Raw genomic sequence first — 27,412 nt, 5'->3', positions numbered from 1 at the left:
GTTTGCCATGTTGACAGAATCTTTTTTTTTTTTGGTCAATTTTTTGAGAGAAGACGGAATTTGAGGTCATGAATGAAACAGGGGACACTTGGGATTTCAAGCACGTTAAGTGAGCCTATCCATCCATTTCGTGGTAGCTCGTGGCCGTCATGTAGCTTACAAGTTAATGGTTAAATATTATTTTCCCTTGAAGAAGAGCTTATCAGCTCTTGAAATCTTGTTGAAACATAGCCGTGGAAGTGACAAGTTGCCAATGCAGTACGCTACATTATTCCTAGAAGCAATAACTTCACTACCTAGTCAAATAATTAAGACCCAAACCATTGCATTTCTTCGACAATGAGAAACTCAGTAAATGAATGGGAAAATTTTCTAATTTCTAATTGCTTGTCAAGTAATGGAGCAAGTGCACAGGGGCCTTTTAACTTAAAGCTACCTTTCTATAGAATTGGATTTTTGCCTTTCATGCATTAACCCAGCCCCGCTTTAACGAACCAACTAACTAGGAATGACTTATTCACTTACCCTTTAATAAAAAAGAAAAAAGGTAAAGAAATTTAGATTGGTAAGCAAGCAAGCAGGCACTATTGGTCCTTCAGCGAAGAAAATGAACATTTCACTCGAAGCTTTTTCCAGTTTCTTACTTTCTTTCACCTTCAATTATGGGAAAGTTGGCGTCTATAGTGCCATTTCGTACTTGGTCTTGATCTGATCTGAAAACAGAAGTACTTGGCAATTTCCTTCATTCCTCCTGTCATATATATCCATTACAAAGATTTTGGATGTGGGTTTTAGTTAAAGCTGAGCGAAGACAGTTACAAGCTGCTTTACTTCCCACTTGCTAAAATATCGTGGCTTAAAGAGTCTATGCTATGGACGTAACCATTCTCATCACCTCTTTTTTCCTTCTCTCTTTCAACTAGATGACGTGATGGCGTGTTATTCATGTAAAAGGTCATCCCTTGTAGGCTTGTTTTTCCAAATATGTCTACGAGTTTTCTCTGTTATTCGCGAAACACTTCAAAGAACTGCCTCTATCCTTTCCTTTAATTTGCTGCAACTGAACCAAACTTACGTGTGTGTGTGTGTGTGTGTGTACTTGCTTGCATAGATAAATATCAACCTTACAGCTTATTCTCCATTAATATTCTCGAACCCAATCTCCATATTTAAATCCTCTTCCATTAATTATATCACATTGTTGATGCCCATAAGGAAACTGTTTCTTAATTTATTGCTCTTTGTTTGTTCTAGTTTCATATCTTCTTCTATTATTGCTCTTCTTTCATTTCTCTATATAAAGCAGTGGCTGAGGTTCTTTATTTCCCATCAAGAGTTGAGTTTTTTTCCTAGCAAAATGGCAATGAAGAGGCTTCTACTTCTTGCTCTCTCATTGGCTTTGGTTGTAGGAATTGCAGAGAGTTTTGAATTCCATGAAAATGATTTGGCATCTGAAGAAAGTTTGTGGGATTTGTACGAGAGGTGGAGGAGCCACCACACTGTTTCTAGGAGTCTTCATGAGAAACACAAGCGTTTCAGTGTGTTCAAATACAATGTCATGACTGTTCACAATACTAACAAGCAGGATAAGCCTTACAAGTTGAAGCTGAACAAGTTTGCAGACATGACCAGCCATGAATTTAGGAGCACTTATGCTGGCTCAAAGGTTAAACATCATCGGATGTTTCGAGGAGCGCCACAGGGAAATGGGAGCTTCATGCATGAGAAGGTAGAAAGAGTCCCGCCGTCCGTTGATTGGAGAAAGAAAGGTGCTGTCACTGGTGTTAAGGACCAAGGCCAATGTGGTAAGGCTAATGTTTTGAATTATGGTTTTTTTCCACAAGCTATAGTTATCTTTCACGCAAACATGGATTTAGCGATTTATAAAAGGGGATTGCTTGTCATTAATTGATGAAAAAGAAAAGTTTTACCCTTTCTGGACGTGGAAGATGGAACTACTAAAAAGGTAGTCCTTTGTTTTATTTTTTATGTTATCCATAAGTGAAGAATATACACAACAGGTTGTTAAAAGGGAATATACGTTCCTGTCATTGACACAATTGCCAAAAGGAGTGGAATGTTAATTCTTGTTATCTTTAATGATCATAGTGCCTGTTTTGATTGCTTGCAGTTTAATTCTTGTCATTTTCGATTTGCTATAGGTAGTTGCTGGGCATTTTCAACCATCGCAGCAGTTGAGGGTATTAATCAAATTAAGACTAATAAGCTAGTGTCTTTGTCCGAGCAAGAGTTGGTGGATTGTGACACTGATGAGAACCAAGGATGTAATGGAGGGCTAATGGATTATGCATTTGAGTTCATTAAGAATCAAGGAGGAATAACAACTGAGGCTAATTACCCTTACCAAGCTGAGGATGGAACTTGTGATGTTTCAAAGGTTGATACCTATTTTCCATTTACTTTGTACTAAATTTAGTTGAGGGAATAATTTTTTTTTTTTTTTAATTGAAAGTTGAGGAGATAAATTGCTGCTGTTATAAAATTAATCCACTGCTTAATTACAATTGCAATCCTGCCAGGAGAATTCACCTGCAGTCTCTATTGATGGGTATGAGAAGGTGCCTGGAAATAACGAGGATGCATTACTCAAAGCAGTGGCAAACCAGCCTGTCTCTGTGGCCATAGATGCTGGAGGTTCAGATTTCCAGTTCTACTCAGAGGTAAACTTCATGATTCTTTTAAAAACAATATTTTACAAGTTGATTAACTCACTTCAGAAAAAGCCCAATTAAACAAGCACCATTAGCTAGAATAATCAATTGATTGATGGTCTCAGTACAGCTTGCTTGATCCTCCCTTAATTTGGTTTTGTATGTACGCAGGGGGTGTTCACTGGAAGTTGCGGAACAGAGCTAGATCATGGAGTTGCAATCGTGGGCTATGGGACCACGGTTGATGGAACTAAGCACTGGATTGTGAAGAATTCCTGGGGACCAGAATGGGGAGAGAAGGGTTACATAAGGATGCAGCGTGGCACCTCAGAGAAAGAGGGACTCTGTGGTATAGCGATGGAGGCCTCGTATCCCATCAAGAACACCTCAAAAAATCCTACAGGAGTTACATCTTCTCCCAAGGATGAACTCTAAACTATATGCTGCCATGGACTTCTACTAACAGTTCAGCCTCAAGTTTCTTTGATTGAATAATTTTAGTGACACAAAGATTCACTGATGATGTATCAATTGAACACTGTTTCCCGTTTAGTAACGAATAAATCTTTCAATATCATTTCTACTGCATGTGATTACCAAGTGTCCACAAAACTCCATTGCAATTGACCTCCTGCCAAGCAGAACATCCAAGTTCTCAAGAAATTTTCAAATGCCACGGCTCACAAGTATTAATAAATGAACAGAAGAGGAAACAGAGAAAGGAAACGCAGAAAAAATAGGGCAGCTTATTATCACTAAGATGCCATGAGAAACATCAGATGCATAGACAAATATTACAGAAAAATGCTGCCAATTTTCAACAAGTACGAAGCCACAATTTCACACTTGGCATACTTTTACAGCTTTTAACCATAACATCTTATGGGGTCAGTGCAACCCTTCTCAGCAGACTGCTTGGCTCCCTTACGTCCTCCCTTTTCCAGATACCGCTGGTGGTACTCCTCAGCTCTGTAAAATCTTTTTGCTGGCAGAATTTCAGTGACAATCTTCTTGTCCTTCAATTCCAACTGCTTAGCTTCCTTTGATTCTTGGGCTAGAAGAGCTTGCGTCTCGTTGTAGTAGTATATTCCCGACCTATACTGGGCACCCACATCACCACCCTGATCAAAGGATCAAGAAAAAAGCTTAGCATCTTAGGAGGCTCTAATTATATATTTCAATTCCAAAGATTTCCATACGTCATATCATAAATTTGGCGTATTCAGCTACAATTAAAGCTGTAGAAACTGGAAACAAATACTGAACTCAACCAACAGCACCACCGGAGTGAAGGAAACCATACCTGGCGATTGAGGCTTGTGGGATCGTGGCGAGCCCAGAAAAGAGCGAGGAGGTTGGTATATGGGCAAACTTCAGGGTCAAATTGGACGCGCACGACCTCGACGTGGTTAGTAGCGCCGGTGCAAACGAGTTTGTAATTAGGATCGTGGACGTGACCTTGAGAGTATCCGACCTCCGTCTTCACCACCCCAACCACTCGCTGAAACGCCAGCTCCACTCCCCAGAAACACCCTGCTCCGAACTGAGCAAACTCGTGACTAGGATTATCGGGTTGATCTAGATCGGGATCCAGGGCAGGATTGGCTGCGTTGTTAGCCATTCTCTTCAGCCCCTTGGAGTTTGACCCTGCTCAGGAATCAGTACCAATTATACACACCTATTTGAATGTACGACGACCACGATGATGGTGATTTTTTTTAATATGATTTTTTTCCATATTTAATTATGGGACCAAATTAATTGCAACTGGGATTGGAAAGAATGAATCTGGTCGACCTCCTTTGGCTGATCATCATAAAACTCATTGCATCCACAATTTGCTAATTTGTTTGGTTAGACACAATTTTCACTGAATATTTTAGATATTTTTTAGTCAATTTGTAGTAATTGATTTATAATCTTGGCAAGGAACTAGTCAAGGGGTAAGCTTCGCCTCTTTTATGAAATTAATTAAATTTTATTAATCAGGAAAAAGGAGAGAGAGAGAGAGAGAGAATGGTGTGTTCTACAGATTCTTGAAAGTGAGATTGAGATAAATGAGACTCAGACTAATTTGGACTGAAAGTCCAAAACTAATTGGATTAGTGGCCCAATAACATGAGAGCTATTGTTTACCATACACGAAAAGAAAACCCTCCTTGTAGCCATGGGCCTTCTTGTTTTCAGTTTCTGTTCTACTGTTTAGGCAAGAATCAAAGTCCTTTTGTCTCTAAAAAGAGTAGTTTTATGTTTTTTTTTTTTTTTTTAATTCCAAGAAAAACAATTGAAATTAATATGATTTTCTCTCTAATAATCAAGGGGTTGAAAGATAATGAAAAGGATTACCTTCGTTTTTACTCAATTGGAAATTAAAAATATCTCTGGTGTATTGAGATTTGAGACATCCAATGGTGTGCTTGTCAATTAAAATGGGGATATTTTCATTTTCATGGGTCCAGTAGCTGCAACGTTTTCCATGTCGATAGAGACTAGATAATTATCGAATATCAAGTTGTATGCAGTAGAGAAAATATCAAGTTGCTTTTTTTTTTTAAAATAAATATGGCATCCACCAACTTGCTTGCCAAAATCCTAACCTCTTGCTTTGTAACCAATGCAAAGACTTAATATTTTTTCTTGATCATTGATTTGCAAGATTTCTTTTGACCTTAAAACACTCTACTTCTTTCCGGGTAAAGGCCTTAAATCGTGTTCAACATAACAATTAATGATAATGAGGTGCAAGTATTAGGTGTTTATCAAATGCAAGTTACAGCAAAAGAGAAACCTTAATTCATGATGTCGCATGGCCCTTTCTCTGTCTTTAAGAACTGCAAAAAGGTTTATTGTAATGGGAATAATAATGATGGATCTGAATTAAGGAGGAGCAGGCCCATGAAAGGATTCCTTGTAGCATTTGCATGATTGCTGTCACTTTGTTTAAAAACAAAGTTGGCATCTTTGCTTCATTTACTAATCAGAAAGGACACCTTAAAGAGTTTCTTAGAAAACACAAGCTCAGAGACAACGAGTTCGTTGCAACTTGCAGGGGGCTAAAGTCATGATGAAAGGACTCCATCGGTTCTTAAGGTTCAATCTTTAGGGCCTCAACCAACATGGGATAGCTAGTCAACATTCCCTTTAAATTTAATCACTAGTCAGTGATATTTGATTATGTCTGCCACCATTGATGGATGGTATCTTCTGGTGGTGCTTTGGAATTGCATTGGAGAACATATCTATGGCGTCCTTTTCTATTGTGAAATTCAGAATATAAATGATTTACAAGGAAAAAAAGTGATTTGTAGAATCGGAAGATAATATATGGACCTAATTCTAAATGATGTCAATTCTCTTGATGGATGTAAAGCAGTAAGTTTGAAAGATTCGATATTTGCCAGAAAGGAAATATAAATATAAATTTATTGGATTATCAAATGAAAATAGAGATAAACTCACGTCCAGTAATGAATCATGATTGATGGAATAAGATATTTTTGGATGGAAGCATTCATGCTTGGTTTTGAGAAGATATCGTCCACAAAATATGAAGATATTTTATTGTCAAAGCCGAGTGACAAAAATGTTGACAATGGAAAGTGAAATATATAAAATAGATACATGCACATTATGATTTGAAAAATTACTCAATGCAGCTTCAGGTTCAGTTAAATTAATAATCATCGTGCATTAATTCAAGTAGAAGAGATTTATTTAAATCTTATTTATAAACTAAGTTACATTTATAAGTGATTTAATATTGAAATAAAATATATTCTAACATCATATAAACAAAATAAATTTAATTTAATTTTACCTTAAAAATTAATTTAAACAGAAGAGAGTTATTCAAACATTACACCTTTCATCTCAAATTAATGTGAGAGGATATTAAGTGGTTGTTGGTAGTCAAAGTTCGCATTCATTTGGAGAGCTCGTCTGCTTTCAGTCTCTCGCAGGTTATTGTCTCTACTTCAATTCAGTCCCCTCTCGGTCTGGAGCGTTCCTTTCACACTGGTGGATAATACTGGCTCTGCCAACATCTATCTTTTTTACGTGAAAAATTAGATGGAACGTCTCTGTGACACTCAATATCAAAACAAGTTTTATTTGATTCATGATATAAAATTATTCTTTTTATATTAACATTTTTAATATATATATATATATAAAGAATGACTATAGAATAACAATTTCATCCCAGAAAATCAAATAATAAAACTTATATAGTTGAAGAAATGAAGGGCAAATTATGATCAGCTACTTTGCATTTAAAAAGAAAATTGTATTACTACCTTTTCCTTTATATACAGAATACTTCACTCAACTTCATTATCTAATAGACACTTTCTTCTACTTCTTCACAGACTCTGAATAAAACCAAACGGAGTGCAAAGGACTAACCCAAATGCTATATCCACAAAAAGAACACATATTATAATGAATCTCGCTGCACCATGCCGCTTCTTGTTGAATTATAATCTGAAGGTCCTAATCCCATGGTCCTGTATTGTCTCCCTCAGTTGCTCTTCTCTTTTCCGCTTGAGCAGTTTGAGAGAAGACATAACTCTGGCTGACACTACCTTCTTTACCAATAACCTCCATGGTGCATCATCTCCCTTTTTCTCTTGTTGCATTTTTAATTTGAATTGCCTGTAACATGCACAAAACATCAAGGATAAGTACATGGACCCTTCACTTTACTGCACCAGAAGAGACATATCATCTGCACTTTCAGGTTTTTTTTTTTTAATTTTATTTTTTCATTATTCTTAACGGACCAATTAATAATCTTTAATTTGTTGGTGTATTACAAACTTTCCACTGCTTGACAATCAAATTACAAAGAAGACATGATTTTTTTTTCAAAGGTATACAAATGCACCCAGGTGATTCAGTAACAGGACACACTCCTTGGTAAAACATATTAACCCATATAAATCACTTATACACGCTATCCACAACCAATGTGAAATCCGGAAGTACTAGCCCTCTACATAACGGACCACGTGAGCACGACTCATGAATGGGGGGGGGTTAAGCCCACACGCACACCGGCTCAACCTCTCGAAAGCTTTGGTCTTTTTTTTTTTTTTAAAGGTATACATACACATACCTAAATGATTCAATGACAGGACACACACGTTGGTATAATCATGACAATTTTATTAAGGTATGTTAACTTATATAAATCACCTACACACGTTATCCACAATCAATGTGAGGATCTCGAAGGATCAAGAAGACATTATTGGACTAAATGAAATCAAGATAAAAGATCTACTGAAAATGGCCACTTCCTTTGTCAGTTGGCATGATGTCCTCATCTCACTCAGGAGTTGATAAATCAGTATTGTTTGTTTTTGGATGGAATTGATGGGCATGCTTGTTTGTTTTGAAGATTTTTTTTTTTACAGAGTCTAGAATAAGAAGATATGGGAACAATCCCACAGGGTCAAGAATTTCAGCTGGGAAAATTGATATTAGATTAAACAATTAATGGAGACAAGCCAACCACTACTTGTGAACTTCATCAGGAGGCAAAACAAATTAGCATTGGTAAATAATAAAGACATCCACAAGCCGACCATACATACCTACTAAAGCACGAATACTGTATATGCTCATGTATCACATGGTAATTACTAAATACTGTATGGGTTGCGGAAGAAAAACAGAAGAAAAACAGTCTTAGAGGAGCAAAAGTTTTAGCTGGCATGTGCTCCATGTCTACCACAACAAATTGAGCAATCCGACTAGGAAACAAAGACAAATAAAAGTGCCTTCAAATTTTTAGATCATCGACAGACGAACCCTTTAACAAGGACTATCACATGTAACAAAATAGAAAAGGATCTAGTTAATTACCTGCAGAGAGGAACTTTGCAAGACTCGAGCTGGTCACACATGGAAGAGTGAAGCCTTAGTAGCTGCCACATCCGCTTACAACGGAAGCACCCTCCATTAACCCGATTCCTACAGGCGGCGAAGTGCTTGATCAAAAGCTGGATACCTTGACACGTGGAGAACTTGCTGCACGGGCCTCTTTTCTTGGTGGGCTGCATGTCATACGGCCCGACGCTCATGCACCCTTCGGTGCATATGTGCTCTAAGCAGTCCATTGCTACACTCAGCTCCATGTACAAGCTCTGCTCCTCCCTATGCCGCCTTGTTCTCTTTTTCCTCTGTTGATGTTTTGATAACCATCGTTAATAACAATATAGAACTTAATTTGAAGTACCCATTTAAACAGATGATTAAATTTCTATAATTTGAATATGAACATACCGATTCAGCTTCATCGATGAATTGGAGAATCTCGAGCTCCAGCCATGGGTCATGATTTTGCATGAACTTCCAGCCTTCAGTCTTTTCTACAGCCTTGAAATGGCCAGAGACAAACTTCATGCATTTGAGGTAAAGATCAGGCGCATCGCAGAGCCTTGCCAATTGAAGCACGTCCACCACATTCTCAATAGTCAATAGTTCACCCACAGCCTTGGCGCATCTCTGCTTCAGATTGGGGACCAGGTAAACGTGGGATAATGCCAGTAGATGGATCCCATACTTCTCCAGCTCCTCCTCACCGCACCTGCGCCAGGGTCATTTCCGTCATTTGAGGATTCTTCCTTCCACTTTGGAGGAATCGGAATCGGAATCGGAATCGAGATCACCTAGTTTGCGTAACCGACTAAAAAACAGCTTGGAATATAATTCAAAGTTAAGGTACTAATAAATAATTTCCTTTTTCTTTATGTTGAATCTAATCGCCAATCAGCAGTCAAATTAAATTTCGAACTTTTTCATCCGTCCGATCAGTTAAGATGATCTAATATACGGCCGAGATCAACATATTAGCAAATACGCAAATAACTAACCTGAAGGAATATATGAACCCAACGAACGCCGCAACGGCGTCGCAAGGAACGCCAAGGATAGGAATAATTCTCTCGGAGCTGCTATGTTTGCGTGGCCTCTCAATGATATTCTCCAGTACTGATGATACGGAGGCCTATATCATCGCAATTCGAAAAGGAAAAAAAAAAGGTTCAATTAGTTAAATATATCGCAAATCGATGCGAAATATTAAAGAAAATGAGAAAAATAAGTACCAGGACACTACTGTGAGCCGGAATGCGTATTCCGCCGGATGTGATAATTTGAACGTCGGGTTTTGGTAATTCACGAGAATTTTGATTGGCGATTTGATAATGAGCGTACAGATCGCCGGAGAAGTTGGTGGTGGCGATGGTTTCGTTATGAGCTTCCTCCATAGGTGGATGAGAAAACGGAGTCAGTGGAATCTTTTGTGCCATATTGCAATAACAATGGAGCTGGTTGTCCCCCGGCTTTATAGAGAAGTAGTGCCACTGTGCCAGCGAATTAAAAATGTAGGAAAATATAATACATGACGAAGATAAACCACGCGCTTTTCTCGGTGCGTGCTGTACACTCATCCAGTTCAAAAGACTAAAAATTTTATTCTTTATTGTAATGTGATTGCTTCATCATCTATTTCAAGTAATTATTTATATTATTTTAGATTGGTTACTAAACCTTGTGAAATTAGTCTGTCTTGTAATTTAAATTTCTATTATAATTTTAATTCTTTCATATTTATCCATTAAATTATAAATTTGTTAATAAGTAAAATATTTGGCAATGTAACAATTGACCAAATAAAATAAAGAGAAATTGTTCAGTGTATTTGTTGTATATTTATTTTCTCTTTATATATATATATATGAATTTTATTTTTTAAAATTAAAGAAAATTTGATTTTTTCTATCTAAAGAAGTACTATCTTTTAGTGCTTCAAATATATGTAATAATTTTTTTAAAATAAAATATTAAAATTTAAAAATTAAAATAAGATATTGTTTAAAAGGAAATTTATAATTTTATTTATGAGTTTTGCCTTATATTACACTTTAGTCTATAAATTTTAAAAAGTTAATTATTTAGTTCATAAATTTTTTCTTTATTTTTAATATAAATGATAATTAGTCTTATAACTTTAATATTTACAATAACTCTATTAATTGATAGAATGATTAAATTATTTTATATGTTAAAATTATAGCGTGTGATATAATGTAAAATTTAGAAATTAAATAATTAATTTTAAAAATTAAAAAATTAAAATATAATATAGTATAAAATTTAACAATTAAATAATCAATACTTTAAAACTTTAAAATATTAATAATAAAAGTACAAATTATGAAAAATTTTATAACTTCTATATTTAAAAAATATTTTATATTTTAAGATAAAACATTTAAAAATAAATTTAAATGATCCAACATATCATAAGAAAATATTTTGCTCCCACTAAGTCAAAATCTTATTACTATATAATATAATACCTTAGTGAAACACGAAACTCGTTTAAAATAAGTGTTTAATATTTATACGTAAACGGAAATTTTCTTTTTCTTAATTATCATACGAATAAAATTTCTTATAAAATATTTAAAATTACTAATTTCAAAGCATGTGTTTGTGATTTTTACTTTATTAATTAATTATAATTATATATTAATTTAAATAATATTATTAAAATTAATTTCTCTTTATTTAAATTTTTATATTTTTTATATAATAATAATAACTTTTATAATACGTATTTTGTATTATAAACGGCTTTTGGAGATCAGAAAAGTCGTACCTCTGTCCGACGTGTAGCCCGTTCTCATCCATGCCAGCTAAAGTTTCGTCCACTTTTATAATAAATAATGACACGTAATCTAGTACTTTCGAACGTGGCATTGTTATCTCCATAGAGGTATGCACACGTGGCCCCACTTGCATCAAACAAAGCCAAATGGCTGGGGTCATTGAATCAGTGGTGGACCGACACTGTTTTTAAGGATGTAATAAAGCCCTCTTTGGAGTCTTCTGATTTTCCAATTTTCCTATATGGGACTCCAACCAGATGCAACAATAGCAAGCCAGACCATGAATATAAATAAAACCCAGTCAGAGATTGCTATTAGGCTGCAAGTTATTATCTCTAATCACTTCTCTTTGTATCTTGGGCCTGAACCCAAAATAGTTGACGCTCGCACCCAAGAAAACCGTGCGTATCTGTTGCGTGGGTTATTTGTCAAAACAAAATAAAAAGAAGCCTCATTTGGGTATTAATAATGGTGTCTACCTGCCATACTCGTGAGTGGGCCTAGCAATTATATAGTAGGCTTAGGCATGTAAATGAACTCTTTGAGGCCCAATGCAGCAGCAACTTTTTGAGTAATTGTACTAGTGCGAGTCCATATTCATGCGCAAATCAACCGTACTGGGCTTGTTTGTCTCCTGTCAATGTCATGCATCTTCTCATCCGCTCCGCTTTCGAGTTGTGATTTTTCTTTCTTGATCTGAATATATAATATTTCTCAACCTTCAATATGATGAGATTAGCTTTTAGCTTAATTCTATCTTCACCACTTGTACAAATATGAAATTTCTTGATCCAATATTGTCTTACTAATGTCCAACATTGCTATTAGATGTAATATTGTATCGGTAGGAAGGTAATACATTCTGAACTTTCTTCTCCAGGGAAACTGCTAAAGCCTGGAGACAGCTTTGAATATGAAGCATTTCCCCATTACTAAAGAATTTAAAAGAAGTAGAATTCAATCTTAGGCAGCCTCTGATAATATAAAGCCTGGTCATATGTCCAAATCTCAGCCATGTGGCGCACGTGATGAAGCTTCTGCTTTTTTAGATGATGGCTCATCTTCTGTTGGTCCTAGTCCCACTCAAATTAGGTCAGTTTCCACTAATTGTATGCCACATGGTTTGGTCCATTACTCAAGCAGAGAAAATCTCTGAATTGACTCTACCACTTGGCAACGGCTTATCACTAAACTTTAAACTCCCTCGCATTAACCAATTTAATTAGCATAACCTTCACAACCAAAACTATCCCTGTTCACACACAGAGCCAATGTGAAAGATGTCATTTGCATCCTCTGCAATGGTATCAAATAGTCTTGTTAGTTACTCCTCAACTACTGTGTGGCCAAAAGCATGGAGGGTATCCAACATTTGTCAGACAGATTGTTACCTATGTCTAAATAAGACCCAAGCAGGTTTTTAATGGTTTTATGCTCTTGTCTGCAGAACATATGCATCGACTGAACAGGAATCAGGAATGTGAACACGTTTGTGGTGATAATTAAAGATCTTGTGTGTGTACTCCATGGCCACTTGAGCAACAAGAACCAGAATGTTAAGGGCCCATTGAGTGGACCCAAAGAAGTCCTATCTGATCTTCTCTAGTCTCTACCATGCAGATTCAGACAAGGACATTTGCCCGGATCATGCTCAAATGGATCAGTGGGTGCTAATGCTCAATGGGTCAGGTGAGGTTGAAGTTGAACTCCAGATGTTGTCTTCCAGAATATGTGCCCACCCGGTTAGTGGCTTATCTCTGAAGTGGAAAGATGAGAAATTCTCCTAACTAGCTTAAAACTGGCGCATAGGGGCCAATTACATAGCACAATATACATATAACTAGAGGTAGGGAACTGAATACAGCCACATGAGTGGATACTTCATTATAGCCCACTTGAGAATTGAGATATGCATGTGCGGGTGCTAGAAGCCATAAATATAGACGAAGATTGAGTGCAACTTTGTCAAGGACGAAATTGAAACTAGGGTTAGTCCGACGAGAGACCAATCCATAAAAAGAAGTTAAAAACTGGCTTGCATGTGCTGCTTAATCCTTTTGTCCTCACGCCATAAATCTATATCTACTACCGCTGTGCAAATTTTTATTTTAAGGCCATTTCATTAGATCTGAAATGCATCGGTGAATGGGTATGATGAAGTGGTAAACAAATGAACTGAGTGTAAAAACTAAAAGGATTTTCCTTTTTGCTGTTTGATATTGAAAATAAATGGGTAGACCTTTTTGTTTTCTTGCATGAGATTCCAGTATAGGAATGAACTTTGTTTATGTGTAGCTTTCTGTTTCGAACTTTTAAATTTGGAGCCAGTTGAGCTTTAATAATTTTGGTGCTTGCTTTCATTAATCACTTGCATTAATCTACTACATATGGTTGAGACTCGAAACTTTTCTCTTCTGTCTTCACTTGTAATTGGTATTTCCCTTGGTTTGTCATTATTCATTGAAGTTATGGCATCTTGATTGTGGGTGAAAGAGAAACAGAGAGAACAGAGTAAAAGACAGAAACATGAATATACATTCATATATTACTATACAATCAACACTTCTGCACTTCTTTTCTCTAAACCCATCTAGATTCTCAAACAGAATCCTGAATGGCTCTAAGAGTGAGAGGCCAAGGTTGTAATCATCACAGTTGGGTACAAAAGAAGGGATAAAAATGAATAAAAAATAAAAATTTGGAAGGAAGAGGACGGCCCATGAAACGAAACTTAAACACTGAGAGTGAGAGGTTAATTTGTCTTCATCACCTTCCACATTTTCTTAACTTCCATTGTTCTACTCACCTTCTAACTAACAATGGTCCAACATAATAATTAATCAATGGACATCACAATCAGCAACGAGCCCCTTTCTTGCAATTAAGGGCACCTGCTCCCACCGTTATGGTACCGACAAGTGAAGAAGGTCTAGCACTCAAGCTTGATGCTTTACCATAGCTTGAAGAGGCTCCTGCTCCTGAAGCTGTGAAAAATGCACCATTCACCATCAGGTCTCCCTCTGACCTCCAATTCCAGCTCCTCCATTCACTTTCTGCTGCATCCTCATATTTTGTCACCTGAACGATACAATAACTTTCTTGATTTTTATGTTGGATATTGGAATTCTCAAAAGGGTAGGGGTTAGTTAATTCAGTTTAGAGCAATCCCTACCTCTTTGCTGAATCTATTGTCAGGTGCAACAAATCTGTTGCCTTGGCTATTGATGGTTGGGGCTGCGCTGCCTCCAATGGCATACATTTCCCAATGGGTGTAATCATTGTTGACCACATGGAAATACCCATGTCTACACCTGCAATTTGAAAATTAAATGTTAATTATTATGCTGTAGGCCCACAGAAGATTCTGCAAATTAGTAAATTTACCATTACTGTTCTTTATTTACCTTGGCATCCTCTGGACAAGCCCTTCACCAAAGTGATTGAAGGCTATAGTGACCTGCATGTTCTTGTCTTGAGTGTAGGCATTGCTGTGACCCAGTAACATTACTTTATCATGGTGGGTCATGAAATTGTTTGAAATTGTGATGGCTGTGGACCCATGAATTGCATCAACCAGTCCATCGTTACAATTTGACAATGAGTTATGGTCCACCCATATGTGGCTACCGCCAAATATGGATACTCCATCACCGTCTGATATAGTCCTCCACCCATAGTGTCGTGGGGAGTCCCTTACATAAGCATTTCCTCCTTGCTTGCAGTCATGTATGTGCAATCCATGAATAATAATGTTACTCACAAATTGTATAGTAATGCACGGACCACCAGCAATGTGGACGCTAGCACCTCTACCATCAATGGTCTTAAACGAGTTCATGATCAGCTCTTCCTTCAATTTTATCGTCATGTCACGAGCAAAAATGATCCACAATGGCTCATCTTGAATCACGGCATACCTGAGAGTCCCTAGCTTAGGTTTCACAGGATCATGGTCACTGGAATCTGTGACGACGTAAATTTTTCCATCTCTTCCCCCGATGGCATTCTTACCGAACCCAATGGCACAGTCCGCCAGGCGCTGGCGATTCTTCTCCCAGTTGGGGTCGCACCTCCAGCAATCATCAATGGGGTTACCGGTTCCACAAGAAAGATAGCCCAAGTTCCTCCTGGAAGCATTGATGGCCCTGCATGCGCAAAAAAGAAAAAACAAATAAAATGCAACACATTTTAAACACTAAGATATAAAAAACCACCTAGAATGCACATGTTGGAACTAGAGTGAGTAGCAGTAAGGTGTTGTAATGCTTAAGCCAGGGTTAGTTACCTGTGTACTTGGTGTACTACAAGCTCTGGGTCCTTAACTGAGGAAGAGGAAATGAGGGAAGGGATGGTGAGAAGAGAGAAGAGGAAGAGAATAGGGAGAGCCATTGGTGCGTCCTATATGCTCTAGTGTGAAAGAGGGGAATGCGTGAGAAATTGCAGGGAGAGGGCAAGTGTATATAAAGAGGGGGACCTAGGTGTGCTTCGTGATTTCTTGATATACATTCCCCTGGTAGTTTTCGCCGTTAAGCCTTTGAAATTGGCAAAGATTAGAGGATTAAATGTGAGATAGATAAATACAGTAAAATATTAAAGCAACAAATAATAATAATAATAATGAAAACTTTATTATTCACGGTGCACTCAGTGCCTAGCGTACCAAGAATTACAGCTAGATTATATAATGTAGAGACCGACAATGAAATTGACAACGTCAATGTTGAAGCCACCTATTTTATTTATTTATTTATTTTTCTATTTGTAAATTGTCACGTAATTTGTCTATGTTTAATGCGTAAATAGTACCTCTTGCATCTTATTAAGACAAGTAAATTAAAGCTGACCCCTTCTACTACCACGAGCAGAATAAGCTATTTGATTCTATGGGCCCCTACACTCTTGCCTGTCTTACTTGCCAACATGAGATTTTTTTACATCCATGCCATTAAATAATGTAAAGTTTAAGGCAAATAATGTAAAGTTTGTTAAAAGCTTCAATAAGTGCATGATGAACTTGCATGATTGTTTTGAATTTTAAAGATTGAGTAGCTTAATTACATTACTTCCTGATTGATTAAATAATTTTTTTCTTATAAAAATTTAATTTTAATACATAAAATTAAATTTAAAATATTATAAATTTAATTGATGATGAGTTGGACCAAAAATCCTCGTCACACCAAAACACGCATTTGCCCTCCAAAAACACCCGTCGGCCGTATGCCTTTTTTCATTTCTTTTTGATTTTCATTTTTTCGTGGCCGCGATGTCCGGCGAAATTTCAAAGAACTAAAGAAGGATGACATGGCACAAAGGCGACCTCTTTTGGTGCCACTTTTGTACGACAACGACACGTGGGCCTCGAGAGAGACAGGCCGGAGGATCAGGATCCATTGATCTGCTGACTTGGGGCTTTTTATGGCTGAAAGCTCCGTCTCCACATGGAGGGATTTTGATTCGCTCTCTCGTATGATTCTGTTGGGATGAATTTGGACCGTCGATCATGGATTTGAAGGAAGAGATAAGCCGTTGATCTTCGATTAGCAACAACTTTTTCGAAAGAAAATTAAGAACTGGACAAAAGTTTTATAAAATTTATAACCACTTTATAATTTTTTTAAATAATAATTATATATTTATACATTTTTTTTTCCTACATTTATTTGTATTTTTTTTTTCTTAGTAATCGGCGAGTGAAAGCTACCTGGCAACTTCTCTCATCCATCCAACACGTGGTATCCAAATTCTCTGCCACGTGGAATTATCTCTCGCCCGATGGATTTTCTCTTTTGCACGTGCAGGATATTGCTTTTTCTCCCCCTCATGTCAAGAGTCAGACCTCAACCCATGCAGAATTTTGAGAAAATGAGATTAGCCGTGAAGACACTTACTACGGCTACCGACATTTTAATTTGCTATTAGCTATATTATTATAGAAAGCTTCAAACTAAACCATCACTCAGTTACTATATACAGCCAAACAATGTGACAATACAACCAGACTCTGGTGGCTTGCTGGTAAACCTTTAATATTATTGAAGCATTTAATCTCGATTTGAACTTGAACTTTATATTAACAAATAATAAAAATTAAACTATGTATTTTTTAATAAATATTTTTTATATTTTTATTATTAACATAAATTCAAATAATAATATCTGGAAAAAATGTATAGATTATCTAAATGAGAGCATGGGTCTGATCGACTACGAATATTCCGTGAAGCCATTATAATTGAATCCCTTGTCAAGCTCTCTCAAAATCATCCAAACCACCCATATGATTATGAAACAAATACCACACATGATATGAGACATAAGGATGAAGATTGTCTATGTGGAGGGGTGGAGACAGTGGCCCAACATCAACCAATCAGCGAAATACATCAAGTTTACCAAAATATAATTATTGGGTGGATAAGCTCCACGTTAACATCTTGCAGACACAAAGCTATACCATCAACCCATTTCAGATCACTGATCCGTGTCGTTAATCTTGATTTGAGTTCACACCCATCATAGCCAAAGTTGCATGGGAACATTTGGATATCACTTAAGCTACAAGACAGCATAAAAAAACATAGTTAAGGATAACACAGATGCTAATTACAGTCAGTGCTTGGATAATTGTGTATTACACAACACCTATTACACAGCACCTGCCTGTCATCATGGTTTTATACACCATGCGTAGATTTAATTTGGTATGATGGAAAATTGGGATTTTGGACAATGGTTGTGAAGGAGGCAATGGGGATGTGATGATTTGGTTTCATGTGGCTGGGTATTAAATTTCAATCCAGGTAACTTTTTTTTTATGTTCTAGACCTTAATCATTTTCACACTTGATAGGGCAAAAATGATAGCATATTTCACTTTAATCAATAAAATATATGTAGAGTGAGTTAAGTCAAACCTCTGCCATAGTTATGATCTTTTTTGCTGGTCGTACTCGTAGGTGTCGTCGCCTCGCAAGATTGAAGATTCACATTTTTATTGGGCCTAACGAGCTGTCTACGGAACTCTCTAATATGCCTTCAATCAAGGCTCATGAGAAGCCCAATTCAAGCCCTTCAACTCTCTTGGACATCAAACTTAATCCATCCATCAATAGTATAGTATGTTTGCAAATGAATGGTGACATAGTTTGCCCAACTCATATGCTTTTGGCCCTTTTCTCATCCCATTGCCTTGTGTTGTCTCTATTATTTTTGCACCATATGCATGGTTTCAATCCCAAAATGAACTTTTCTCATTCCATAGGTAGAGTGCTTGATTGATGCTGTAAACTTTGGCCTTCCATTCAACATCCTCTGCTTTCTGGAAAGCCTTGCTTGCGAAGAGGCTACCAGTCTTCCCAAAAATTTTGGTTTTTCAAAAGTCATCTTAGAAGGAGATTCATCGATTATTGTTGATGCTTGCAAAGGTCAACCTGCACCTCTTTCCACCCAGGACATAATTCTAGACGTGCTAGATTGTTCTTAGTTGCTCCAAAAGGTTTGCTTTTCAGTGGTGCGACATCATTGCAACCAAGCAGCTCACTCTTTGGTTGCAAAGTTTATCTATGAAAATTCTTTCATATGCAATATTTATTCACAGATGAACTTTGTTTTTCATTCCATTCCATTCCATGCCACCTTGATGGCATTTCAACAATCAAATTGATATCTTCGATGAAAAAAAAAAAAAAAGGCACTTTTGTAAAACTTCTTTACCATATTAATATTTTATATATATATATTTATGCTTCTATCATCCACTTTTTTATATATCCTTTTTTAAAAGTTATTTTATCTATAATTATCTATTATTTTGAGAAAATCACAAGTATTAATTATTTTTTACAATTTTTTATATATTTCCACTAAATACTAATTATTGTATAATTTTATAAAATTCATCTTAACACTTGTTATTTACTCTCTTAATTAGATGAGATAAAGGGTAGTTAAGTTAAATTAATAAATATTTTATTATAATTTATGTAATTTAATTACTTTAAAAAAGTGGAAAGTGAAAGTATTTGATTAGAATTTAAATTTGAAATATCATAATCAGGGAAAAACAAATTTAATATCATTAAATTATAATTTATTAATATTTAATGTATTAATTTAATTCTGCATTAATTATAAAAATTATTTTCATAATTTCATTTTTTTAAAAATAATAATATATAAATTAAATATTTACATATAAATTTATGCATTTTATATATACACATTAATTAATTATGTATAAATTTTAATATAAATATTTAATCTAATTATTATTAAACTCATTCTTATATAAATTTAAATTTACTATTCTAAAGAATATATACTTCTTAAAGTTTATTTTATGTATATATGTAATATATAAATATAATTATTTATATATTATTAATTTTACATTGAATCATAAATATTATATAGAAATATGTAATATTATATAAAAATAGTGTAATATTAAAAAAAAATTATTATCAATATAAATTAATAATAAATAATTATATTTAATGAATTTTAATAATTACAATTAAAAACCCGTTAACTATATATAATAGCACAAGATGAACTGCAGTAATTGAAAAGGAAAACTTTCTTTGTCAACGTCCATGCATGATCCGTATCTCCCTGGGTCTGCTGCTGCAGCCGTACCCATTTCATAATAGTAGCCACGTAGCAATGCAGGATTAGTTGCAATCGGCGCCTCTCAGGATCGTTTTAGCAGAGAATCGGCGTGCTCTAATGCTAATGCTGACTGAGGGAGTGTTTGATTTATCTGTTAAATGTAGTTGATAGTTGATAGATATCTAAATAAGTAAATTGTGGTGTTTGATAAGTTTATTATATTAAGTTTTTGGTAAATTATATTTATTTTATTATTTAAATAAACATAAAATTATAAATTTATTACATAATATTATTTATTTTATTATTAAATTAAATATATAATTATTAAATTAATATATTATATTATTTAAATAAATATATAATTATTAATCTTTTATATTATATCATTTATTTTATTATTGAAATAAAAATAATTATTTTTAAGATAATTAAATAATTTTAAAATATAGATAAAATAATAAAATAATTATTATTATTAATAGAAAATTTTATAATTAATTTTAAGTTTTGGATATAAATAAATATTTTATATTTTATGTTATTAATAAAAATATTTTAACAAAGTTGAAATGCGTTAATTAAAATATTAAAATTATAAATAAAAATAAAAATATTAATAATATTAATTTTCAAGTCTATTTTTACATCAACCGATGTGATCTGGTTTTATTTTTTATTTTGACCATATTATCCTTTTTTATTTAACTTGAAAATTAATATTATTAATATTTTTATTTTTTTATTTGTAATTTTAATATTTTAATTAATTTATTTCAACTTTGTTAAAATATTTTTTATTAATAACATAAAATATAAAATATTTATTTATATCCAAAAACTTAAAATTAATTATAAATTTTTCTATTAACAATAAAAATTATTTTATTATTTTTAAAATTATTTAATTATCTTAAAAAATAATTATTTTCTTATTTCAATAATAAAATAAATGATATAATATAAAAGATTAATAATTATATATTTATTTAAATAATATAATATATTAATTTAATAATTATATATTTAATTTAATAATAAAATAAATAATATAATGTAATAAATTTATAATTTTATATTTATTTAAATAATAAAATAAATTATATGATATATACCCTTATTAGTCATTTCACATATTAACAGCAACAGCTAAATATAATTTTACCAAACACTTAATATAAAGCAGCTATCATCGGCTATCAGCTATCAGCTAACAAGAATGTTATCATTAATTATCGATTGTATTCAACAGTTAATCCAAACAGGCCCTGAATCCCCATTCTTCCCGCTGATCACAATTGCTTCCACGTGTATGTACTGTATCACATATTACTGCTCTATAAAGTATAACATAATTTTATAATATACCTATCCATAACTCATTAAATATATTATAAGAAATTTTAAATTAATTTTTATTCATCTTGAAGCACAGGGTAATTATAAATAATTAATAAAAAACTTTTAATTAAGGTTTATATCATAAGATAAATTTTCAATTTATTTGAAATTTTAAAAATTTTATAAAAATTTCGAAATAGTGTTGGCTAGAAATTGAGAGAACAATTCTTCAAAATCTGTTAAAAATACTCCTAATATGTATAAAATTCACAACTCTATTTAAATCAATACAATCCAACTCGGTCAACACAATTGCAATACATTTTCAATAAACCTCATTCACATATAAAAATCTCAATTTATAGAAAAGAAAACAAAAATAATATTAATACAAATTTTACTGTACAAATGCTTAGTAAGTTTTACAGATATATATGAATAAAAATTTTACATCAAAATAAATTTATAAGGGTATAAAATATTATACCCGTACAATATCAAAAAATGTATCTTCACTGCAGTCAAAAGCAGCTCATTCTACTGCTTTATCTACCTCTTTACCTGCGACAGCATAAGAAAGTTATCGCTGAGTATTACACTCAGTAGTACATAATTAAAATTTAAAAAAACTCATTTATAAATGACATCATTTATATATATCAAAACATAAGAAATCAGAATTTTCAAAATTTCAAGTCAATAAGATTCATATATTTCAAAACATGTTTGACAAATCACAAAGTAAGAGTATTGCCAATAACACATAGTCTAGACCATAACACAAAATTTCATGATCAATATCATTTTTTACATCACGACAAAGCAAATCATCTCACTAATCATTATTAATGAGGGAAGGACTAGCTAGCTAATGAGTACTCATATAGTCTTACCTCACTAACCGTTATTAATGGAAGACATAAGTAATTTTTAATTATCAAACCCCCAATAGCTGTTATTACTGGGGAGTTCCGAACGGGACTGTCATGCTAAATGTGGTTTAAAAACAATTTCATAAAATTTTTATTCAAATAATTGCATTTTAATTCACACAACAAATTTCATTCAATGAAATTTTCCTTATAAGGTTGGCAACACATAATTTATAAATTTCAAATAAAAATCATAATTGCATCCAAATAGTTTATAATCACAATTTATTAAATTCATTTACAAAATTAAAATCAATTGAGAAGCTTAGTTGTTTACAAACCTCTTTCGCTTGCTTTAATTCAATCCCCTCTACTTCTTTCCTTGGAAGGCTCTTTTTCCATTGAAACACAAAATTAAAGTGTTTCAATACCTATCCAAATTATTTCTAATAATAATTTCAATGATTGAACTTTGCATTTTCAATTTACTTATATAGTTCCATAAGTTGAGTTATTTGTATTTTTGTTGTCACACCCTACTCCCCTGTAAGATGTAACATGATCCTGTAGTACACCTAATGAATTACCGTACTTCGCCTACCGATAACCCATTATATATACTACAAGGAATTTTAAAACAATTATCGTGAAATTTAAATCATCGATTAAAATCTAGTGTTATAAAATTTTTTTCAAAATTTCGGTAAAGTGCCGGCTGTATTTTGAGAAAACCGTTCTTCAATCCTGCAAAAAGAAAATGCTCCCAATATGTTTTCTCAAATACAACTCCAATAACTTCATTTCAATTCACAATTCAATTCTCAATAAACAATCCATTCATTTTCAAACTAATCTCATCATAAAGAAACATTTCATTGATTACAAAACTCAAAATTTATATTACAAGACTATTCAAGTAAATGAAATCTCAAATTTACATTTACAATAATTTACATTTAATTACATGCTAAAATATTTTACAAAAATTTTTATACAACTGTTCAAATAATTTACATACATATTATTACATACATACATCAAAACCCGTGTACATGGTTATACCTGGAGCTGATCTGAATGTCTCTTCAAAGAAGTTTACTCAATTGCTCTATGCTCTTTTCACCTGCGACAGCATACAAAGCTATCACTGAATGGTGAACTCAGTGGTGCACAACTATAATTTAAAATATAGTACAATATACCTTAACAAAAATTACAGCAAATAATTTGGAAATCTGGATATTCATCAAATTCCAAAACTCAAAATATTCATTGCCAATAATATGAATCATTTGTATAAAATGACTTTGATCACGAAGTTCAATTTATCAAATCATAACTAACCATTTAAGGTAATTCCACAAAATCAATTATACATAAGTCATAATTGAAATCACAATTCTTTACTATTCAAAAACATTATGTATCTCAAAAACCATTATGTATCTCAAAAACTATTATGTATCTCAAAAACCATGCAAGACTAATCCGAAAGGGTCATATTCGGAGTGATTCTAACTCCCTATGGTCGGAGAGGTCGAATCGAATTCTAACTCTCTATAGTCGGGAAAGTCGAATCATCATACACAGTACACATCACAATAATGAATCTTCCGAAAGGGCCATAACAAATAAGAACTTAGATCTAACCTCTGATAAGAGGAGAATCTAAGTCTGTGCACGTACCATGGTAATCAAAATACAACTAACTCTATTGTCTTCTTAACAAATGAGAGAGACAGGTAATAACCTAGTCAAGCATCTATAGTGAGATATAAAACAATATCACAATCCATTTAGTAAGCATAAATCATAATACAATTCGATTCAAAGTCAATTCCAATATCCAATAATTTTTATGCTCATCACAATTAAAATCATAAATTTGCATTTTTCCATGCAAATTACCCATCACAATTCAAAACATATTCTATCACAATTTTTCAAAACATAATTTATTCAATTCACAACAATGCTTAATACTTGTGGAAATACCATTTCACAAAGCTAAATTCATACATGCTATAACAATTTCAATAATCATTGAATTAAATCCAATGCTTGTTAAACATAATACATAAGAAAAATATATCATTTAATCATATGAAATATTCAGAACAAAATCAGTTAAAAACTAGTTGTTCACAAACCTCTGATAACTGTCTCTTGACTTTGACTCAGTGAACTCAGTGTTTCCTTCCCCTTCCCTGAGTCTTTGCTAACTGAAACACACAATTTGAAGTGTTTCAATACTTATTTAAACTGTCTCTAACGATAATCCTTAATAATTAACTTATTGAATTCTATTATTTCCTTAGTCCACCTAAGATGTTGACCCTCGATGCATTCTAGGTGAATTAGGTTTTAATGTTATCAATATGTCACATTTGTAGCCTTTTAGGGTTGGTATATGTTACCTAATTCATTTCCATGTATATTGCGTTTTATTGAAATTTGCCCGATCCCGGTATACTAATTTGACCTAGCCGGACGACCTAGTTCCCTCTTGTTTCAGGTTTCGATCAAAACTACAAACTTGTAGATCTATGTCTTATTGCATGCGAGGCAAAATTTCAGGTCATTCTGAGTTATGTAGACCAAGTTATGGTCATTTTACTATTGCTGATCAGAATGTACCAAAATTGGTCACTTTAGGTTATTTTAGGTCATTTTAGGTTCGGCCAGTTTTTGGACCCGAATTTATGCAAGCTATTTGACTTGCTTTTGGTCATTTCTGGGCTTTGGTGTCTTCATAAGACTTGTAGATATATGTCTTAACTACTCATGATAAAAATTTCAGGTCAATTGGACCTATTTTGAGTGAGTTATGGCCAAAGCACTAACTGCTGCCCAAATAGTCAATTTTCAAGCCTTAAATGCACTAATCCGGATTTGGTCATTTTTCAAGTTACCTTCCAAGTATAATTTTGGTAAGCTTCCTTCATGAAAGTTGGCACTTTTTGTGCCTAGTTTCACCTCCAATTGGTCTCATACTAATTCAAGCCACACACTTAAAGTTTTAGGCCAAAATACACACTGCCATATTGCAATACTCTTCATCACATACCAAATACACTTTTAACACTTACCAAGTTACACATTCATGCCATTTCTGTTTTGTACCATAACATAAACACATTTCACAACACATTTTTTGTCATTTTGGCAGCTTGTAATTACACTCAATATGCACCTTATAGTATAGAATTTACCAAGTCCAATTTACACACAATTCAATCACATAACCTAGCTCATTTACATGTCCAAACTCAAACTCTTGTACACATATACAAGCTGCCACAAAAAGTACCATAATTCAACCATACAATTCCATAAACCAAACCATGAAATAACATTTTTTTGATATACACTTCAAGTTGCCGATTCATACATCCCTCTCAATCAACTTCCAAGCTTCCAAAATCAAATATACATTCACATATACTTAGTATACATCACCCAATTTATTCCTACACATATAAACACTTCACCAACACTTTAATCTACCATTTACATACAAGGATAAATTGTTCTTAAGGAGTTTCCATGGCTGCCAAAAATATACATCTCCCTTTAAACATCAAACTCCAAAATTCTTTCCACAATTCATCTACCCATAACATCCACACAAACTTTAATGAAGTAAGCATCAAAAATACCTACTTACCACTTTGGAAACTCTTCAAAACTTCACCAAAACTTGATCTTCTTACTGCCTATCTACTGCCCAAGGTGTATGGACAACTTTTAGTGAAGGGAAGTGCAAGGAAAGAGGCTTGGATCAAGCTTGCATGAAGCTCCAAGGTGGACGGCAATGGAGTTCTTCCTTGGGAGCAATTTCTGCTGATTCTTTGAGAGTTGAGGAAGAAGATGAAATCTGTCCAAAATGAAGCTTTAGTGGTCCACTTAGGTGAGTTAGTGGAGCACTATGTTAAAATTAAATGTTAGTTTAATCTAAAGTTTCATTTTCCCACATTTAACTCCCAATTTTTGCTATTTACATTAGGTACCACCAATTTAATTTTTCATGACATTTTCCAAGTGTAATATCATGCATTTTTAATGGACATTTAGGTCAAAAGACAACTCGGGGTGTCAAATGACTACAATGCCCCTGTTCAGATTGCATTCCCGATTTTTCAGTAACACCGGATTTTGTCGTTTTCTCGATTTCTCACTTTTCTTTGTACTAATTAATTAATTTTTCTTTGATATTTCTAATGGTATTTATACTTCAATAGACATTTATTTAAGTCCTAAAAATATTTTTCAGGGTTTCCCGCGGTCCAGGGCTAGTTAACGGTCCACGCCGCAACTTTCTGGTGCGGTCACCCATCGCTAGGGTTCTTGACTCTTTTAACTTGGTTACATTTCATTGCTATTATTTTTTCTTTGTTTTTCTTGTATTTTCTTTTCTTGTATTTTCTTTTCTTGTATTTCATTATTTTATGTCTCCTCATCAATATTTAAGTGTAGTTCTAGGCATCCTAGCTGTCCGGATAATACTGGTCACTGGAACAATACAACGCACTACCGAACATTAGGGTGTTACATTTGTCATGGTAGTTACTATTTATTTGACTAGTTATGTAAAATATTGACTTTCTATATTTAATAGATATACCAATTCTAAACTCATGGTCATACCACATTTTGAGTTTTATATTTGTTGGAATTAGTTGTTAAATTCAATTCAAAGTTTCCTAAGAGAAATTATAAATTTTCAGTTTTTATCTCTAAGATTTACTATTTCATTGGATCAATCTACAGTGAAAATTTGACTAAACTTTCTTCATCAAAGTTGTTCCTTAATGTCTTAGCTTTAATTACTCTTTTGAATCACTCCATTTAAAATTTTGTAGCTCAAGTTATGGTACTTTTACCATAACTGGCCAGATTGCTCAAATTCCAAAATTTTGGGCAACTTTTTAGTTCTGGCAGTTTTGATGACTTAATTTTGATTAGTAATTTGAATGTGTTATGGTCAGAATTTAGGTTTCTATTCTTCATGAAAATTGTTCTACTATGTCTAAATTTTTCATTGTCACAAAAATCAAGTCATTTAGACCTTTATACACAAAGTTATGACCGTTTGAACATGTACTGTTCATTTGGTTAATTTTGTCCAATAACAATTCAGTAATCCCGAATTCAAGCAGACTTTAAGTTAATTTGGGGTCAGTTTTAGGACAAGGTTTTTACATGAAAAATGTTGCATTATGGCCCTATTATCA

The 27,412-nt window shown here is 33.6% G+C and overlaps 4 protein-coding genes across 4 annotated transcripts; 1 reads left to right on the top strand and 3 right to left on the bottom strand.

Moving 5' to 3' along the window:
- Positions 1 to 1,139: 1,139 nt before the first annotated feature.
- LOC110672526 (vignain) lies at positions 1,140 to 3,260 on the top strand. Its single transcript, XM_021835328.2, has 4 exons — positions 1,140 to 1,805; positions 2,163 to 2,398; positions 2,541 to 2,681; positions 2,844 to 3,260. The coding sequence occupies exons 1-4, from the start codon at positions 1,205 to 1,207 to the stop codon at positions 3,105 to 3,107; spliced, it is 1,242 nt and encodes a 413-aa protein (XP_021691020.2). The 5' UTR covers positions 1,140 to 1,204; the 3' UTR covers positions 3,108 to 3,260.
- Positions 3,261 to 3,335: 75 nt separating this feature from the next.
- On the bottom strand, positions 3,336 to 4,555 carry LOC110672527 (peptide methionine sulfoxide reductase). Its single transcript, XM_021835329.2, has 2 exons — positions 3,976 to 4,555; positions 3,336 to 3,793 (listed from the first exon to the last, which is right to left on the bottom strand). Exons 1-2 carry the CDS (start codon positions 4,291 to 4,293, stop codon positions 3,539 to 3,541), a joined length of 573 nt encoding a protein of 190 aa, XP_021691021.2. The 5' UTR covers positions 4,294 to 4,555; the 3' UTR covers positions 3,336 to 3,538.
- Positions 4,556 to 6,911: 2,356 nt separating this feature from the next.
- LOC110672528 (BTB/POZ and TAZ domain-containing protein 1) lies at positions 6,912 to 10,015 on the bottom strand. The gene is given in 6 exon segments (XM_021835330.2): positions 6,912 to 7,208; positions 7,211 to 7,325; positions 8,541 to 8,857; positions 8,961 to 9,264; positions 9,551 to 9,684; positions 9,785 to 10,015. Coding segments are annotated over 6 exon segments (1,119 nt in total). The 5' UTR covers positions 9,989 to 10,015; the 3' UTR covers positions 6,912 to 7,163.
- A 3,850-nt stretch (positions 10,016 to 13,865) lies between these two features.
- On the bottom strand, positions 13,866 to 15,908 carry LOC110672529 (probable pectate lyase 5). The gene is made up of 4 exons (XM_021835331.2): positions 15,639 to 15,908; positions 14,758 to 15,498; positions 14,526 to 14,664; positions 13,866 to 14,431 (listed from the first exon to the last, which is right to left on the bottom strand). Exons 1-4 carry the CDS (start codon positions 15,740 to 15,742, stop codon positions 14,210 to 14,212), a joined length of 1,206 nt encoding a protein of 401 aa, XP_021691023.2. The 5' UTR covers positions 15,743 to 15,908; the 3' UTR covers positions 13,866 to 14,209.
- Between the last annotated feature and the right edge of the window lie 11,504 nt (positions 15,909 to 27,412).

Source organism: Hevea brasiliensis, chromosome 17 (genome assembly GCF_030052815.1).
Source record: "Hevea brasiliensis isolate MT/VB/25A 57/8 chromosome 17, ASM3005281v1, whole genome shotgun sequence".
In the NCBI taxonomy this organism is placed as follows: Eukaryota; Viridiplantae; Streptophyta; class Magnoliopsida; order Malpighiales; family Euphorbiaceae; genus Hevea; species Hevea brasiliensis.
The sequence above is the reverse complement of the archived record's forward strand: the minus strand, read 5'-3'. Positions and strand labels throughout refer to the sequence as shown.